The 17,128-nt window shown below is 37.4% G+C and overlaps 1 protein-coding gene and 1 long non-coding RNA gene across 3 annotated transcripts in view; one reads left to right on the top strand and one right to left on the bottom strand.

The window, feature by feature from the left end:
- The window catches only part of lrp1ba (low density lipoprotein receptor-related protein 1Ba), a 274,722-nt gene that overhangs the window by 122,076 nt on the left and 135,518 nt on the right, over positions 1–17,128 (top strand). For both annotated transcript variants that reach the window (XM_077226234.1, XM_077226236.1), the window contains exons 27-32: positions 3,061–3,305; positions 6,771–6,902; positions 7,526–7,753; positions 8,291–8,465; positions 9,303–9,397; positions 11,345–11,494. In XM_077226234.1, coding sequence (XP_077082349.1) covers positions 3,061–3,305; positions 6,771–6,902; positions 7,526–7,753; positions 8,291–8,465; positions 9,303–9,397; positions 11,345–11,494 — 1,025 coding nt within the window. The remainder of the gene's footprint in view (positions 1–3,060; positions 3,306–6,770; positions 6,903–7,525; positions 7,754–8,290; positions 8,466–9,302; positions 9,398–11,344; positions 11,495–17,128) is intronic.
- On the bottom strand, positions 1,940–2,150 carry LOC143735899 (uncharacterized). Its single transcript, XR_013203332.1, has 2 exons — positions 2,077–2,150; positions 1,940–2,038 (listed from the first exon to the last, which is right to left on the bottom strand). It is a non-coding gene; the product is annotated as an uncharacterized LOC143735899 (long non-coding RNA).

Here is a 17,128-nt window from a genome sequence, read left to right as displayed (position 1 = left end):
CGAAAGACGGCCTAACCCTGCTCAATAAAGACATATATACCACGGAGGCCTGTTTGAGGCCTACCATGTCCTTACAAACCATCCTCAGCACCACGCTGCATTACTCTAGTCACCCCAGAATGCAGAGAAGGGGGTGGGCCTTGGCCTAACGACTCCCACGGGAGGAGGCTGTTTATACAGGGATGCTAGAAACCAACATTCACACAGTGAAGGGTCAGAGGAAGAAATGCTAAAATTTTTTAGCAGAGCGCCTCTAATATCCCTGGCACAGCCTAGGCCAGCTACAGAGGCGGCCCTGGTGAGGGCCAGCCTGCAAGCATAGATCTAACTGAGGGCTCGGAGGAGCCACAGCCTTACTAAAGAATATAGTCTGTATTATTCCATACAAAGGGCTTCAGAATCGCTCAGCCTAATGAAAACCCACACAGAGCTCAAGGGGCGACATACTCAGGAAAAAGTCAAAACGGACCTGTGGGCCGGACATAAGATCTATCTGAAGCTCTAGCGTCAGTCAACACTCTAAGTAAAACAATTTAAAGAGAGAGACCAACCACTCTACCCTGAGGTGGCTAGCAGCCCGAAGGCTAACACAGTTACCGTTCTGGCCACCCAACGGGGAACTTCAGGGCCCTGATAATCCAATAAAGTTCTCTTACCTTATTACCTTGACATGACCCCATGACTCTATACAGGGAACGAGGTCTGTAAAGAGAGATATGTTATTTTTTAATCACAAAAAGTACTCTTTGAAAAGACCAGCAGCTCACCTGCGGCGTGCGGAGTGAAGACTCGCCAGATAGTTCTTTATGAACCTAGGGTCCACCACTTTACATGCCTGAAAGAGGCGTTTCTACTAACCAAGCCTAGGCGGGCCATTGGAACATCGTTCTTATCATAGGCCCAGCGCCAGGCCTGATGTAATGAACGTCTGGGGAGTCAGAAGAGAGGAGAGGGCTGGATTCTCTTTTTAATGAAGCCCTCCGGGGAGATTATCCATCAGCGACGCTGTATGCGCTTGTGCTGGATAACCTCCCTCAGATCCCTCTTCTAGCGGGAGTCACGCCTTTCCTGCGCCCTGTTCCTCCACAGAGGGGGCGCACGAGAGGCGACACTGGCTCTCTGGCCCTGTCTACGGTCCTCAGATCGTGAAGGGCCAGGCCCTCCCGCCTGCCTGGGCGTGGAACCGGATCTCAGCGGTATGTAGGTTTTTTCCTAAAAGCAGCTGAGCGCGCCTTCGCCTCCCTGAACTTCCCAAGCCCCGCCTCCACGGCGGGGCCAAAGAGTTCAGAGGGCGAAACCGATGAATCGAGGAGAAAGTCCTTCTCTTTCTCCTCAACGTCGGCCAGGTTTAACCAAAGCTGTCTCTCCGTGGCCACCATCGCCGCCATCGACCGACTGATCGTGGCAGCAGTTTGTTTGGTGGCCCGGAGCGCAAGAGCCGTGGTTCGGCGCGGCTCAGTAACTGCCTTAGGGGACAACCCTGCCCCCTGGTCGAGATCCTGCAGCAGGTCGGCCCGGTATGCCTGCAGCACCGCCATGGTGTGCAGGGAAGCACCAGCCTGAACTGCTGCCGTGTATGCTCTGCCATTCAAACGCGCTGTTGTCTTTAGCGGTTTGGATGGCAGAGTTGGAGCTCTCAGTGTCGACGCCTGCCCAGACACGAGATAGTTTGCAAACGACTCGTCAAATGGGCGGCATCGACACATACCCATGCTCTGCGATCCCATCAACATCAGCGAAATTAACCCGCTGATGTCAGTGAATACGGGCAGAGCATGGGCTCTTCCATGCCCTCTCGATCTCCGTGTGAAGATCAGGAAGGAATGGAAGGCTCCCTGAGCTGGTGGTGTATGGCCGGGGAGAAACCGATCGCCGAGCCTACCGCGAGCGGTCTCTCCTCTAGCGCGTTGCCATGGCAGCTACAGCCCCACAACATCCACCAGACCTGCATACACGGGGCAGGGTGGCTGAGAGGGTTCAGGATCTACCTGATTATAAACCTCCTCAGCCATCTCCTGCTCGTCCTGAAGAGCAGCAACTGCAGGAAACCGTCGGTGAAAAATCCTCGTCATCGACCTGCAGTTCGCCCTCGTCAGCCGTCGAATCATCTGAGAGGTTTACAGCACTCTCAAGATGATCGACGAGCTCTATCTGGAAGCCCATGATGCAAGCCGCCGCTCTGCCTCGGCACGAGCGGGACCATGAGAACCAGACGTTGAACCCCCTTCACTCGAGAAGAGGGCCAGACGAGAGCGAGCGTTTTAAGAGAAAAACGCTCACAGTTCACACAGAGGATTCCCTCGAGAATCTCCCGTGCGCGCTCTTCTCCCAGGCAAGAAAAGCACACTCGTGTGCTGTACATTTAATTTTCTTACCGTTTCATTGAATAGCGTTTTCAAACAGACAGTCCCTGAAGACGATGAGATGATTTGTCATGTTTGCAAGGCGCCCCTTTATACTTCCAGGTCGCACGTTAATCATTCACGCTAATGATTCACGGGCTGTCGCCGGTCAATATGATTGACGTGATTTGATAGTGATTTCAGACACCTGTCACGCCTGAGGCGTTCCCCCCATAGCGTCGTTGACGTATTGTTGAGTTCCCTTCGAAAGGGAACCAATGTTATTTAGAGTTGGACAAGATTTATTAAGTTCAGTTCGTTTCAGGTTGTTTTGGCTTTACTCAGTTAAGTTAATTGAATTGCTGTAATTCAGAATTAAACTAGATTTATGAAGTTTGATTTGATTCAGTTAAGTTCAAGTTGATTGGTTTTTACTTGTATTGACTTGTTGACATGACTCGAGTCAAATCAACCCGAACTGAATGGAATCAAATGTAATGCATATAATTTACCTCTCTACTCGTCTTACTTTCATTTATTGAATTAATTCCATTCAAAGTTATGTAATTCACAGATTTCCAATCTTCGATTTGATTCAGTTTGACAATGTGTGTTTGGAAGCGTGTATTAAGAAATTAAATAGGGCCTGTTTTGATTTCTTGTTGACTTTAATATACTCTGATGATGATGATTACTATGATTATTTGTCTCTCCTCAGATCTGACGCGATATACTCCGCTCTATATGACGGCACAGGGGTGATTGAAATTCTTCGAGGACACGAGCTCCTCTCTCACCCCTTCGCCGTGTCTCTCTTTGGAGGGGACGTCTATTGGACCGACTGGAGGACCAACACATTGACCAAAGCCAACAAATGGACCGGAGCCAATGTGACCGTGATCCAAAAAACCAGCGCCCAACCCTTTGACCTGGAGATATACCATCCCAGCAGGCAGCCACAAAGTAAGAAACCATCTTCTGTCTTTCAAAACGGTCTAGAGGGACTTTGAACAGATGATGATTTGAAGGATCCAAAGAACATAATGAGAGAAATCTCTAGATTGAGCGAAGTTGTCATGTTGGATTAACAGCGTTCAAAGACCCAGCTCTGGCACATTCCCATTTCGCAATAGAAGATTTTTAGGGACTAATTGGCTGCAAAGCTGTCTCGTCAAGAACTCCCTTGATTCTCATCAAGAATCCCCATCATTTCTGAAATAGGAAACAGACAGTCAAACACTACAAGGTTACATTTCTGTTCTCACTTTCCTTCTAAAAACGAAATGCACTTTTCAAAGATTTTATAGTTTTTTATTTGATTTTATTTAGTTTTCTATTCCTTTAGGATGCTGCAAAAACATAAAAAAAATCTATTGTAAGCTTGTAAGGTTTATAGTAAAAAGATACTATTTGTTTGTTTATTAATTAAAAAAAACACTTTCTGTTATGACTTTCTAAATGCACTTTTACAAACAAAGATTCCAATTATAACAACAACAAAAGGTACCAAACAAGAACTTGGAGAAATATCTGTCTATTGGTGTGTTTTTTTTTTTTGAATTTATTTTTTTATTCTATTTTTCAAAAAAATGAAAAATATAAAATGGATTTATTTTCTTCTATTCCTATAAAATGCTGCAAAAACATTGAATCTATTTATGTATTTCTAAATGGGTGTATTGGTGTTTTTTTGTTGTTGTTTTATTTGGTTTCTTTTCATTTATTTTGTTTTTTTTTGTTTTTTGTTTATCTATTCCTATTAGATGCTGTAATAACACGGAATAATTGTATTTGTTTATTTATTTGTTTGTTTGTTTACATTTTACTGTGACTGCATATCCAATCAATAATTACACACCATGATGCTATAGCAGTCAATGTGTTCAGATGGTTGCTATAAGAGTTGCTTGGGTGTTTAAACGTATATTTCTAGTGCGTGCTGGGTGGTTGCTTACTGGCCCACCCCTAATGACCTCTGGGTAATTTCTTGTAGCATGCATCAGTTCAGTCAACACTGAACATGTGCTTGAAATCTGTCCCTCCTTCTGTAACCTACTTTTAATTGGCCTAATAGAATTTGTTCACCGTTTGGGCAATAAAGTACAAAAGAAGTGCCAAAAAAACGCCCCATGAATAAAACACAATTGAATCAGCCCGTGATGGCTGTCCAGCATCTTTTCCCTTGGGTGTACATCTGCCAGATGTGGAAGAATCAGCCTTCTGTCAACACATCGAGCTTGGCATCATCCACCAAAGCAAAATTACACCCTTAATGGCGCTAAGAGGCTCTTTGTTAACTCATGACTCCAGATAAACACTCATAATGGGCTGGCGGAAATGTTCACACAGCGTTCCAGATTGTGATTGGCAGCTATAAACCTAGAGTTTGGATGGAGGGATACACCGCACAGATGTGTAAAGGTTTTTTGTAAGATTGTGGGTCTGTTTTTTTATGTTCTGATCAAACTCGGAGTCGGTTTGAAGTAGAGAAAGAGTCTTCGACTGCATAGAATCCTTGAAAATGATGATGAAAGTGAATCATTTTTAGAACAATATATTTAGACTTGTCATCTCTAGCTTTGAGCCAGGTTGTTTTGAGATGTACCTCTCATAGGCTAGTTTAGAAATGTGTGTTTTTTAAGCCAAATGTGTGTTCCTGCGCTTTTTAGACGGAAACATGTATACTAGTTTTTCTCACTTTCTTTGTTTCTGCTCATTGCTGTTTGTCCTGTGGGTTAAAGTGTTAGTTCACCCAAAAACGAAGATTCTGTCAGTAATTACTCAGCCTCATGTTGTTCCAACCCCGTTCGACATTCGTTCGCCTTCAGAACACGAATTAAGCTATTTTTGGTGAAATCTGAGAGCTGGCTCACTCCTTCATAGGCTGCAAGGTAAAAGTCTTACGGGGTTGGAACAACATGAGGATGAGTGATTACTGACAGAATCTTCATTTTTGGGTGAATAACCCTTTAACACCTGCTTTGTTTTGTGATTTTGTTCATAGTGCTGTTTTTTTCATTTACTTTTATTGTTTGCTCTTGTTGCTTTTGTTTCATTTGTGTTGTTGTTGATGTTTTTTTTTTTAAGATCAGCTTATCTTTGTAAAATAGCACAGCTTTTGAAATATCTGATCTTACACTCTTAACATCAGTCAATCAAGCATTATATTATGATATTGTGATAATCAAGCACTATTTAATGATAGAACTTCAGTTATTAGAACTTAAATTCGGTAACAGTGTATGAATGCATATTTGTCATCTGAGCTGAACTTAAAACTAGCGTTGTCAAAAGTAATTTTTAAAATGTGAAATTGACGTCTTAAGTCAGTAATACAAAATTATTTAATTAATATATTTAATAAAATGGAGGAGCCTTAGACTGAACCATTTCTATTAATTTTTCTAATAATACCATTTCTAGGTATAACTTTTTGTTTCTTTGTTTGTTTCTGCTCTTTCCTGTTTGTCCTGTGGCGTAACACCTGATTTACTCTTTTTATTATTATTATTATTATTATTATTTGGATTATAGTGATAATAATTTTTGCTTTTATGCTTTTATTGTTGCTTTTGTTTAATCTGTTTTGTTGTTGTTTTTAAATGTTTTTTTTTTACCTTTGAATCATTTTGAACTGCCTTTTATGTCTGAAAGGTGCTATATAAATAAAATGTATTATTATTATTGTTATGAAGGTTCACAAGGATTGCGTTATTTTATTTTATTTTTAAATATACAGTAGCACTCTTACATTTTTTCCCAACCAGTTATTCAAGTAAATAGTCAGTATGACAAAATAATAAATTCATATTATTATTATTTTTTTTTAAATCTATAGACTGAACCATTTCTAATAGTTTCTCTTCCGTTTTTGTTTCTGCTCTCTGTTTTAGCACTGTGGCTTAGCACCTGCTTTAGGCCCTACACTGTTTGGGGATTTTGTTTATAGCTCAGGATAGTCTGTTCTGTGTCCATTTTCATTACCCGTCTGCGTTTGAAAAGGTTGGCCCGCATCTCTATCAGTTTTCATGTGTCAGAATAGTTTAGCAAGAGTGGCATAGTGATTACTGTATTCATTAGGCCTGAAACGACTGTTTTTTATGGACTTGTTAATGCATTTTTTTTTTTTGGTACGTGTGTGTTTTACGGTCTCATTTAGAGTTTTTGGAGTAACAACCTTGCTCTGAGCAAGAAGAAACCCTGGGATTGTTGGGTAGGGAATAAGGGGCCTAATTACTCAGCACAGCATCTAGTTTCAGGTCTACGTGGATAGATGCAAGCCGCATTGCATAATAACTAGCTAAAGAAATCCTAAAAGACTCGCAGATCAATCATTAGCCATCAGAATGAATATAACATATGCAGATGCATGTATACTCTGACATTCTTTTATTCATGTTTTGTCCATCTCTTCTCCCATCTTTTCAGCTCCTAATCCATGTGATGGTAACAAGGGAAGGGGCCAATGTTCTCACCTCTGTCTTATAAATTATAATGGTTCCGCGTCTTGCTCCTGTCCACATCTCATGAAACTGTCGGCCAACAACCGAACCTGCCAAGGTGAGCTCAAGCGGTCTTCTTGACCGTAGATCTTCCTTTTACAAGACACGTTTGGCCCACACACCCAAACTCTGGAATTTGAAGGCTTACTGGGTCTTACATGTCTTTTTACTTGCCAAGGTCTAATGTACAGAACTGATTTTGTTTTTTTTTATCCAACTTTTTCGCTTGAACACATTGTCAGGTGGGTATTTTGGACACACACTGATGCTTCAACTAGGCACAAGTTGCAAATTACAGTCTAGGTTTCTTCATCAAAATGTGCGATTCAATTGAATGGACTTGATATAAAGCAGAATGTCTGAAATTGGAATAATTATAGCATGTATCAGGAGACTTACGTGACCTACCTAAACTCATTACAGACTGAAATGGAGATCTCTCTTTAATGGCTGCCCCAGAGATCTCTCTTGAGGTCAAGAAAGGAGAATTTACAGTATGAGTCCTTTGAGCTTTATGTCTTTATAGTGCTGCCTTTGTAAGGACACTCAATTCCCCTTATTATATTTGTCCCCTTAACTGATTTAGGTCATATTTTCGCTCCCGGAGATACTAGAGGCAGAGAAACTAAATTAAATTGAGAATCAATTTGAATTGAATTATATATTTATGTACCTGAACAGTTGTGAAGAAATTTCTGTTATACGCTCGGAGATCTGAGATTCGAGGAGTGGACATAGACAACCCGTACCTCAACGTCATCATGGCCCTCACCGTACCCGATATTGATGATGTCACGGCGATGGATTACGACGCCATAGACGAGAGGATTTACTGGGCCGACGTGAAGACCCGAACTATAAAACGGGCTTTCGTTAATGGAACCAAACTGGAAACAATCATGTCTGGAGGTACGTTGCAGTCCATTTTGCCCGTTACATTTTCACACAGTTCAAACTGCTTTTAATTTTCCTGCTTTTACTAATAAAGTCAAATGTGTGTTTACAAAGAAAACCTTTTATTACATTATACCTTATTACCTTATTGTTGTCATTTTGGTTGCAAGTATTTCCAATGTATTCCGATTTCAATATTGACCAAAAATAATCGCGAGTATGATTTGATTTTTTGCCATAATCAAGTATCCCTAGTGTGTATTTGTGTGTGTGTGTGTGTGTGTGTGTATATATATATATATATATATATATATATATATACTGTTTTTGTATATAAAAGTACCAAAAGTACAAGTATGTTGTATAACATATTCTGAAATAAGTATGAACAACATATTATGTTATTATTCTTCCTTTATTAAATTATGACATTTAAATTAATAATTACATTTATTAAATCAAATCAAATAAACGCAATTTAGTTTATATATTTTTGACCGTTTAATGTGATAAGAAATGTACATTATTTATTGATAATATGTTTATTTACAGACCTATCCAATGTCCGTGGCCTGGCTATTGATTGGCTGTCCAGAAACATGTACTGGATGAGCTCAGACAACGATGAGACCCACATTAATGTCGCCCGTCTTGACGGATCTCTTAAAACCACCGTCGTTCACGGCACGGACAAGCCCAAGTGTCTCGTCCTGCATCCGTCTAAAGGGTAACAAAAACCATGCTAACAATGAACCATATCAGTAATGGAGAAGTTATGGGCCGGGGTGTTGCTAAAGATCGCTATCCTATTTTTATTAAAAAGTAATTGCATGCTTCTGTCGAATTGTCACCTTTCGTTACCTTGAAAATTGCATGTAAGATACATCAGTTAGAAAGCTAATTACTGAACAGGTCTCTGTTTATATTCAGTGTGCACAATTAACTAAAGTTATTAGTCATTTTCTGGGAGTTGATTAAGACTGACAAATTGTTATAGCCATGAAAACTCTTTAACGATGCCAAACTGGTTGTCAGCCAATCAGAAATGCAAATTCATCTTACCCCTGTTGGACTAGCCAGTGACACCTCTTTAATTAGCATACATTATGATTCCAGACATGCAGCCTAATTAAAAATGGAGCCAGTTCCTCGCAATTGTTTGCATGAGATTTAATATAGGGCAATTCTGTAATCCAGTTATGGATTTTAAGCATGGTACAGTGAGCATGTCGTTTTATTTTGTTCCTCGATATCTCTCGTGATCTGCGCCCCTTGTCACATTTTTTTTTCCGCAAGCTGTCTGCTCGTTTTAGCTTCTGACCCTGTCAACATTTCTGAAAGTCATCTGTCAGGTAGGTTCATGCGCGCTATCAAGATGTATGAAGGAGATAGAGACAGCTTTATTTGATTGTTTTGTGCTCTGTGGAGATTGTGAAGATAAAGTTCTTTTCTACCTCCCCGACCTTCACACGGGTCGCGATTCCTTAAAGCGAAAGCGTCCCATCCTTCATCTTGAAGACTCATCCATCTCTCTGAATGTATCTTGTTTTGTTGTGGTCTACAGGAAGATGTTCTGGATGGATGGGGGCACAATAAATATGGCCAACATGGATGGCAGTAACATCAAGATTTTGCACCAGAACCAGAAAGAGCCTGTTGGTAAATTCAATTTCCAAAACCTAAAGTAGTGAACTGCCTACTTAGTATTTTAATAATGATAGTATTTTAGAATAATTATGGCTCCAGCTGTTGCTGTTGATTATTGCTGCTGCTGAAAGGCAAGTGTGGACTTGCTACTGCTAATAGATACACAGACAGACTGCTGTGAGAATATGATGCTGCTGCATAAACAGACACACACAAATCCTGTAGCAGATCTAGGCAGGTGGAGCTGGGGAAGGTGGAGGGGGAGAGTCTTTATAGTCTATTACTCCAGTCTTTACTGCACTACTAGCTTACAGCAATCAGTGAGCCAGGCTATTTAAATTTTGAGCAAGCAATCTCATTGGCTGCATGATCAACAGAGGCCAATCAGCTTGTGCCATGCAGTAATGATGTGATTGCTTGCAGATTGCTTGTAAAAGACCTTAATTATTGTAGTACATCAAGTACATCATACATATATATATATATATATATATATATATTTTTTTTTTTTTTTTTTTTTTTTTTTTTTTTTTGCTGCACTGAGTAGAGCACTTTAGTTTAACGTCAGTTTAGAAGGAAGCCTATATACACAGCAAAGCTTATTTGGCTTTGTAACAGAACTATTGTGGTGTATGGTAAAAAAAGGTTTTTTTCTTTTCTTTTTTTTCGCCTTGTTTTGCTTTGCTTTACTTTGCTATTTTTTTTTTTTTTTTTCATCTTTACATCATATAGAAGGGCTGTAACAACACCTTGGCTAGTTTGCTTTTTTCATGTTTTTTTTTTTTTTGCTTTACTTTACTTTGATTTGCTCTGCTTTGCTTTGATTTATCTTTCGTTTGCAAACACAATAATAAACCAAGGCATCAGGCAACAGTAGCTTTTGTTTTGCTTTGTGCTTTTGCTTTGTTTTGGTTTGTTTTGTCTTTCATTTGCAAACACCATAAAGAGTAAGGCATTGGCAACACTAGCTGTTTTCTTAGCTTTGCATTGAATTTTTCTCTGTGCTGTTTTTTGCTTTCATTGGCAAAAAAAGATTTAATAAAGCTATTGTTTCTGTTTCAAACAGTCTATTTAACATTAACAAATGGCATGTGTACATGAACATACTGTAACACATGTGAGAGTAAGGGTGCCATTTACTCATTCTCCTCTTCCTCTAGGCCGTGTCTGTTGAAATCATTATATCTATAGTAATTTGGACTGAGAAGTAGCCCAGGGTATTATTGTTAGAGCTCTCTGTTATTTTCCCGGTTCTCCTCTCAACTCATAATTAAAACAAAAATATCCCTCACTCGCATGTGATTATAGCCTGAGCCAAATCTTAAGTAACAGCGGTTATCATTGTAATGTGAAGGAGGGATTATTTCGAATGAAGGAAATAAAAGCAGAAAACAACCTTTTGAACTATTGAACTATTAATGCTGTGCCTCAAGTAAACATGCTTTGCCGTAGGGGAATTTGCAGATTTCAAATAACCAGACACATTTTGTAAGCGACTATGTGTTGATATTCATGAGATGAAACAATTTTCAATTCTTTGTTATTTAAATCAGGAATGTTTAACAGAAACACCTCCTGGAAAAAAAAACTATAATCTAAAATAATAAAGTTTTGGATCATTTTTTTATTTAGTCTTGAGCGTCGAGAATATTCACCCCGAAATTTAAATTAATATAATTTGCACCATTCTAAACTCATACTGTCTCATATTTTAATGATTTTCTCTCTCGAGGCTTCATTTATTTGAACAAATATACAGTAAAACAATAATAATGTGAAATATTATTACAATATAAAATAACTGTTTTCTATTTGAATAAATAGTAAAATGTAATTTATTCCTGTGATGGCAAAGCTGTATATATATATATAGCATAGGCTATATTATTTAAAATCATGTTTTCATTGTTGAATGAATGATACCTTTACATGTTTTCACATCATCTTTGTGCTTTTTAGGGCTGTCGATTGACTTCTCTGCCAACAAGCTGTACTGGATAAGTTCAGGAAACGGGACCATTAATCGGTGTAACCTGGATGGGAGTGGCCTGGATGTGATTGACAGCTTGAAAAAAGAGCTACAGAAAGCCATGGCATTAGCAGTGATGGGTGAGTGAAGGCTGTTTTCATCAGCATTAATTTAGTAAGGTTAATTATAACCAAGCAAATAATGGAGCTATTGAATTAGTACGTTGATAGACAGTGTAAATGGTTTCTGAACAGCAGTGTATGAGTGATAAGGAATACTTTTTATGCTGAATGTGAGCTCTAGGGTTTTTGTTAAAGCCTAATTGTGGAGCTGTTTTAGTACACTGCAATTACAAATCAATAGAGGGAGATTATTGTTTCCAAAGGGTTTGAATCGCAGCTCTAATCATGTTCTGACATGGGTTTTTTTCTTACAATGATGACACATCTTTGGATGTCACTCACAGCTGTGTTTTGAGACTTGGCCAAAGACAGATATTAATTTGTTCTGTCATCTTATGTGTGCCTTTTGAGTCACGGTTGGGTTTCAGTGCAAATCATAAAGTTTTATTATGACTTTTACATTTATTCATTTAGCAGGTGCGAATGAAAAAGTATTGACAATAAAGATTTGATGATCCTCGTTTTTTGTCTGTATAAAAGTGTCTGCAAAATGAGCAAATGTAAAATGGTATTCAACTTGTGTAATGTGGCATGTTCCTACATGACTTTCCTGAACAGAAAATTCAGGCGCAAATAATGTAGGAGGGACTTGATTTGACACTTCTGGATTTGATTGGACTTATAAAAAGTGAAGATATTTTGGGAAGTGATATTTTTGTGATGCTTCAGGAATGCTTGACTGGTCAATCTGTGGGGAAATGTATTTAAGAATATATATATACTACTAGTTTCAAGATTATCTTTTCATTTTGCTGACTACAAAGCTAGATGTTTTTTCTTAGCTTTTTTTAATTATTTTTTTTAGTTGTTTTGCTTGGTTTTACTTTCGTTTTTTGCTTTGATATACATTTTTTTCTTTTGCTTTTCCTTTTCTTTAGTTTTTTTTTTGCTTTAGTTTTGTTTTGCTTTATTTAATTTTTTTTGTTTCGCTTTGCGTTTTGTTTTGTTTTCTTCTGTTTTGTTATTTTATCTCCTATTTGTAATGCAACCTTTCTCATAATAACTGAATTTAAACTTCTATTTGTCCTTTTATTTGGTAAGTAGTCGTTAAAAGTAGAATAATCTTTGGCCAATCCCTAATTATCACAAAATAAACTCCTTCAGTATGTTACAAAGCCACTCTGACTGGTTTATTGACACTTTACAATATTGTTCTATTAGTTAATACATTAACTAACAATGAGCAATGCATTTATTTTTCATTTTCATTAATGTATTAATCTTTGTTAAATAAATACACAACTGCTCATTGTTAGTTCATGTTTTATGTTACATTAAATATTGTAAACATAAACAAATTTAGATTTTACAAATCTGTGATTTGTTTGTTTGTTTGTTAATTCATGGGTTAAACTAATGGGACTAAACTAAGGTTTTACCAGTTTATTTGACCATAAATGAGGGCAAAAAGGCTAGCGTAAAAGATCACCTCAGAGGTGGACATTTTTTTATTTATATTTTCAGAAAATATTATTGAAACTTTTTTCTCTGTAAAGTACACTGCTGGATTGTGCAAAATAAGATTGACCCTATTTACTTTCATAATAAATATACTTAGTTTTGACTTCATATTTTCTTTAAAGAAAAACTTTCAACAACAAACATCAGTAGTTACATTTATAAAAAAAAATGTTTTCTTTTTTTCTTTTTTGCCGAGAGCAGATAGTTTCAATTTCATTTTCCTTTTTCTCACATAAAGCAACTCAGTGAAATACTTGCCCGTTTGCCCCTCTTGTTTTCATTATTTAATTTCTTCTGACCTGGTGCGTAACTCTGTTGGAAAGGGTTCTGGGAGCACGGTGCCCATTTTTCATCATCTGTGGATTGACGTTAATCTGTTTATGAGTGAAACAGCTGGTTCAAAACCAGAGGATCATCAACTAAAGACATCAATTCTGTTTGAAATATCTAACCTTCAGCTTTCAGGAGATAAAATGTCCTGACTTCCAAGGGAGAGAAGATCTGGAAGCATTTTAATTAGGCCTAACCTCATTATTAAGGTTTGTGGTGGTATCCTTATAGGTATTCGGGACTGTGCGGGAATAGAAATACAGCTGTATTTTGGAAAGAAACTATCATGTGGCTGTCAGTGGACGGGACTGTTTCGCGTTATTTGGGAGCCAGGTTTTAAACACGTTTGTTCATGACATGAGTTTCTTTGTAATTACTAGTGAAATTTACTTGCAATTATTTTTGTGAAAATTGTTTCTATACCATTATTTTGGGTTATGGTGTGGCACATTTATGAAAAATTCGAATTGATTACATAACTTGAAATATGAGTCATCCATTTAGAATTTAGAGCTTTTAAATATCTAAATTTAATTCTCACAATTAGTTAATATGTATTTTTTTTACATTGTATATATATATATATATATATATATATATATATATATATATATATATATATATATGCACAGGGCTCACAAAATTTCAAAATCGCTGGTAGCCCTTCAGTCAGGCACTCTTCAGATTTTGGTAGCCCGAAATGAATTTTACTAGCCCAAATAAAAAGACAGTTTTTAATGTATAAAATTGGTTAGGAGTCAAAACATGAATGACAAAACTTTTTCAAAACACAAATATCAACAAGTGCGCAGCTCTGTTGTTTTAAAGTCTGACAACACTATAAGTGTTAATTTTCTGATGGAATAATTCACATATTGAAGTGTAGCAATAAATAATAATAATAACAATACCAGACTTTTTTTGAGTCAAGTAAATGGTGCTCTAATTTTATGCTTTTTATAGCAGAATATATGATGGTCAAGTCAATCATATATGATGGTCAAGCCTTTATTTATATTGTAGCGCTTTTACCATACAGATTTGTTTGATTCATAGCAGCTTTAAAGTGATAGTGTGTTAGCACATGGATTCAAACATTCTGACGCACAAAGTAAAGCATTCATGTGAAAGTGGAGCTTTATTTTTGACTGTGCATAATTTTAATTTATGGGTGGGACATGTCCCCATCACTTTTTCTCAGGGTCGATATTGTCCCCCACCACTTTGTGAAAAATTTCAAGGCATGGATGTGCCTAATACAAATAAATAAAACCTCTCCGGTTAACTAGCAGAGCATTAATTTAGTTCGTTATTAAATGAGAGAAAATTTAGCGCTAAAATGTGGTGTTTTTGAAATCAAGCTGAGTGCTCGTTGCCGCGGCGATCGGTTTTATCCACAAGACCATTAAGGCACACAAACAAAATCGCTGATCTATGCATTTATTCACGTGGAAATTCTCGGCACTAAAATTATTAGTAGATCTCATTAAAAGACTAATTAAAGCCAATGTAACATTACTATTGAAATTGATTTCTAGACATTGTAATTGTGAATTTTTTTTTCGAAAATTGTTATTGTACATATATCTGATTTTTCATTGTATTAGCAAAATCATTTTTTATGAGTAGCCTACAGTAAATGATTCGCTGCAATATCCAACCATATGCATCACTACATTGTGTAATATATTAATAATTTGTATTACATTTCCTGAAACAACTATATTGTGAAATGTAATTTTAAAGCCATAGAAATTATAACTCATTTAATTTAGCTTATTCCACCCACGCCAATTTCTCAGAGGCTGTGAATATTTTGTACAAGGAACCTGAGGTAAAAGATCTTGAATCTTCAGGACTGTGTAACAGATAAATCATCTACCCAGCCAAGTCCACCGCCAACTTTAATAAAATGCAATTGGAATCCCAAACATGCCGAAAGGGAAGGTATTATTCGATTAAACCCTGAGGAACAACCTGTTCTCGCTTCTACTATATCATCTTCTCAAAGCCTCTAACAATCAGATACTGACGTTGGCAATTTCTAATACAATCATACTGAACACTATACCAGCAAACAGCAGCTACGAGCTGGTAATGAAGTGATGGTTGAGAAGTGTTTTCTCTGGTTAGCCAACCGGACACTGTTTATTTCCCTCATTTATGTGGAGCCGTACTATAAAACAACCTTGTTATGTACAGGCTTATTTAGAAGGCACATACAAGTTTTTCAATCAAACTAGATGGAAACAAAGACATTTATTGTGAAATCATTCAGCAGAGAAATTGGTAAGAAACAAGGACTGTCATTTTAAGAATCGTTGTTTTTCTCTCACTCACTTTATTTCCAACTTTCTTTTCCCTTCCTTTTCTGTCAGATGAAACAACTCAACCTCGCTCTATACATTCTGGGTTCTCGTCTCATGGCCATTTCATTATTACACTCGTTTGTTTAATATTAATGTCTAATTAACCCCGTTTTTTTACGAGCTGTCCCGGGAGTAAGGAAACAAGTAAAGTGATAATGAATTATTAATGACTTCGCTTCCTTTTTCATTTTCTTTGTCATTGTTGTCTGCACATGACAGTCTGTTCGTTTTACCACTTGAAGAACTTTTGGAACTTATTTGGGAAATGTTTAATGTATTAAATGAAAACGAGGGATACAAGTAACTTTACTTTTATGTACGCTGAAAGTCGACAGATTCAGTAGATTAAAAGACAGGATTTTATGTAATTTAAATCACAATATAGCTTTTTTTGCAGGAAGTTGAACGAAAATGAAAGGGAATCAAATTAGCCCTTATATTCATGCCATTATAGTGTTGTGAAATAGTAAAAGCATCCCATTAAAAGTTTATTCGACACAAATATCTACGAAATGTAATTGTCTTCTGTGGAAAAAGTAAGTGCACCCTTATATTTCATATTTGTATTTAACTTGTACATTTAGTTCAGATGACGGATAGAACTACAGTTTGTGCAACAGTTTGTACGGGTGGTGATGGCGCAGTGGATAAGACACATGCCTTTGGTGTGAGAGACCCGGGTTCGAATCCACTGTGAGACACCAATGTGTCCCTGAGCAAGACGCTTAACCACTTGTTGTACCAGAGGCGTGCGACCTCTGTCATATCTAGCAATTGTAAGTCGCTTTGGATAAAAGCGTCAGCTAAATGTAAATGTGCAATGACTTTACTTTTATGTACGATGAAAGTCGACATAGTCTAAGTGGACAAAAAGACTTCAGCCTTCATTAAACTTGTCATTTTAATGCACCACATAAATAATTGCACCACATTAAAAGGTCGTTTTTAACTTGCATGGATTTATTGAAACTAGAACTTATTTTGAACCATTTGAACAATGACTTTTGGAATCTTTCATTCAACATATCTAGAGAAATGTAATTGTCGTATCTGGAAAAAGTACAGAAAGTGCATTTAAACAGCTAATCTTACTTTTTCCACATTTCTGCTTACTTAAGCTGTGCAAATCTTTACAAAATGTACATTTGAAAAGCAATCTGTTCAACTGTGTATGCCCTAATATGTTACAAATAAAACAAAAATGGTGTATGTAAATCTCTACCAGTTGACTCATTCCCACCCCTATTTGCATCAAATTAAATATGTACTCTAACTCCATTCAGGAACTTTCTCCGCCATGGAGCATCTAAACAATCCTCCGCTGTGCCCTACGTGAAGTATACACTAAGACTGTTCTCCGTAATTCATTTTCCCTGGGTTTTGTGCCTGCCAACGGCTGATAGCTTTAACTCCGGCCGAGCTCTAAGAATAG

Source organism: Siphateles boraxobius, unplaced genomic scaffold, assembly GCF_051911475.1.
Source record: "Siphateles boraxobius isolate OS27281-9 unplaced genomic scaffold, OSU_SipBor_1 13, whole genome shotgun sequence".
Taxonomy (NCBI): Eukaryota; Metazoa; Chordata; class Actinopteri; order Cypriniformes; family Leuciscidae; genus Siphateles; species Siphateles boraxobius.
This window is presented reverse-complemented; position numbering and strand designations above follow the sequence as displayed.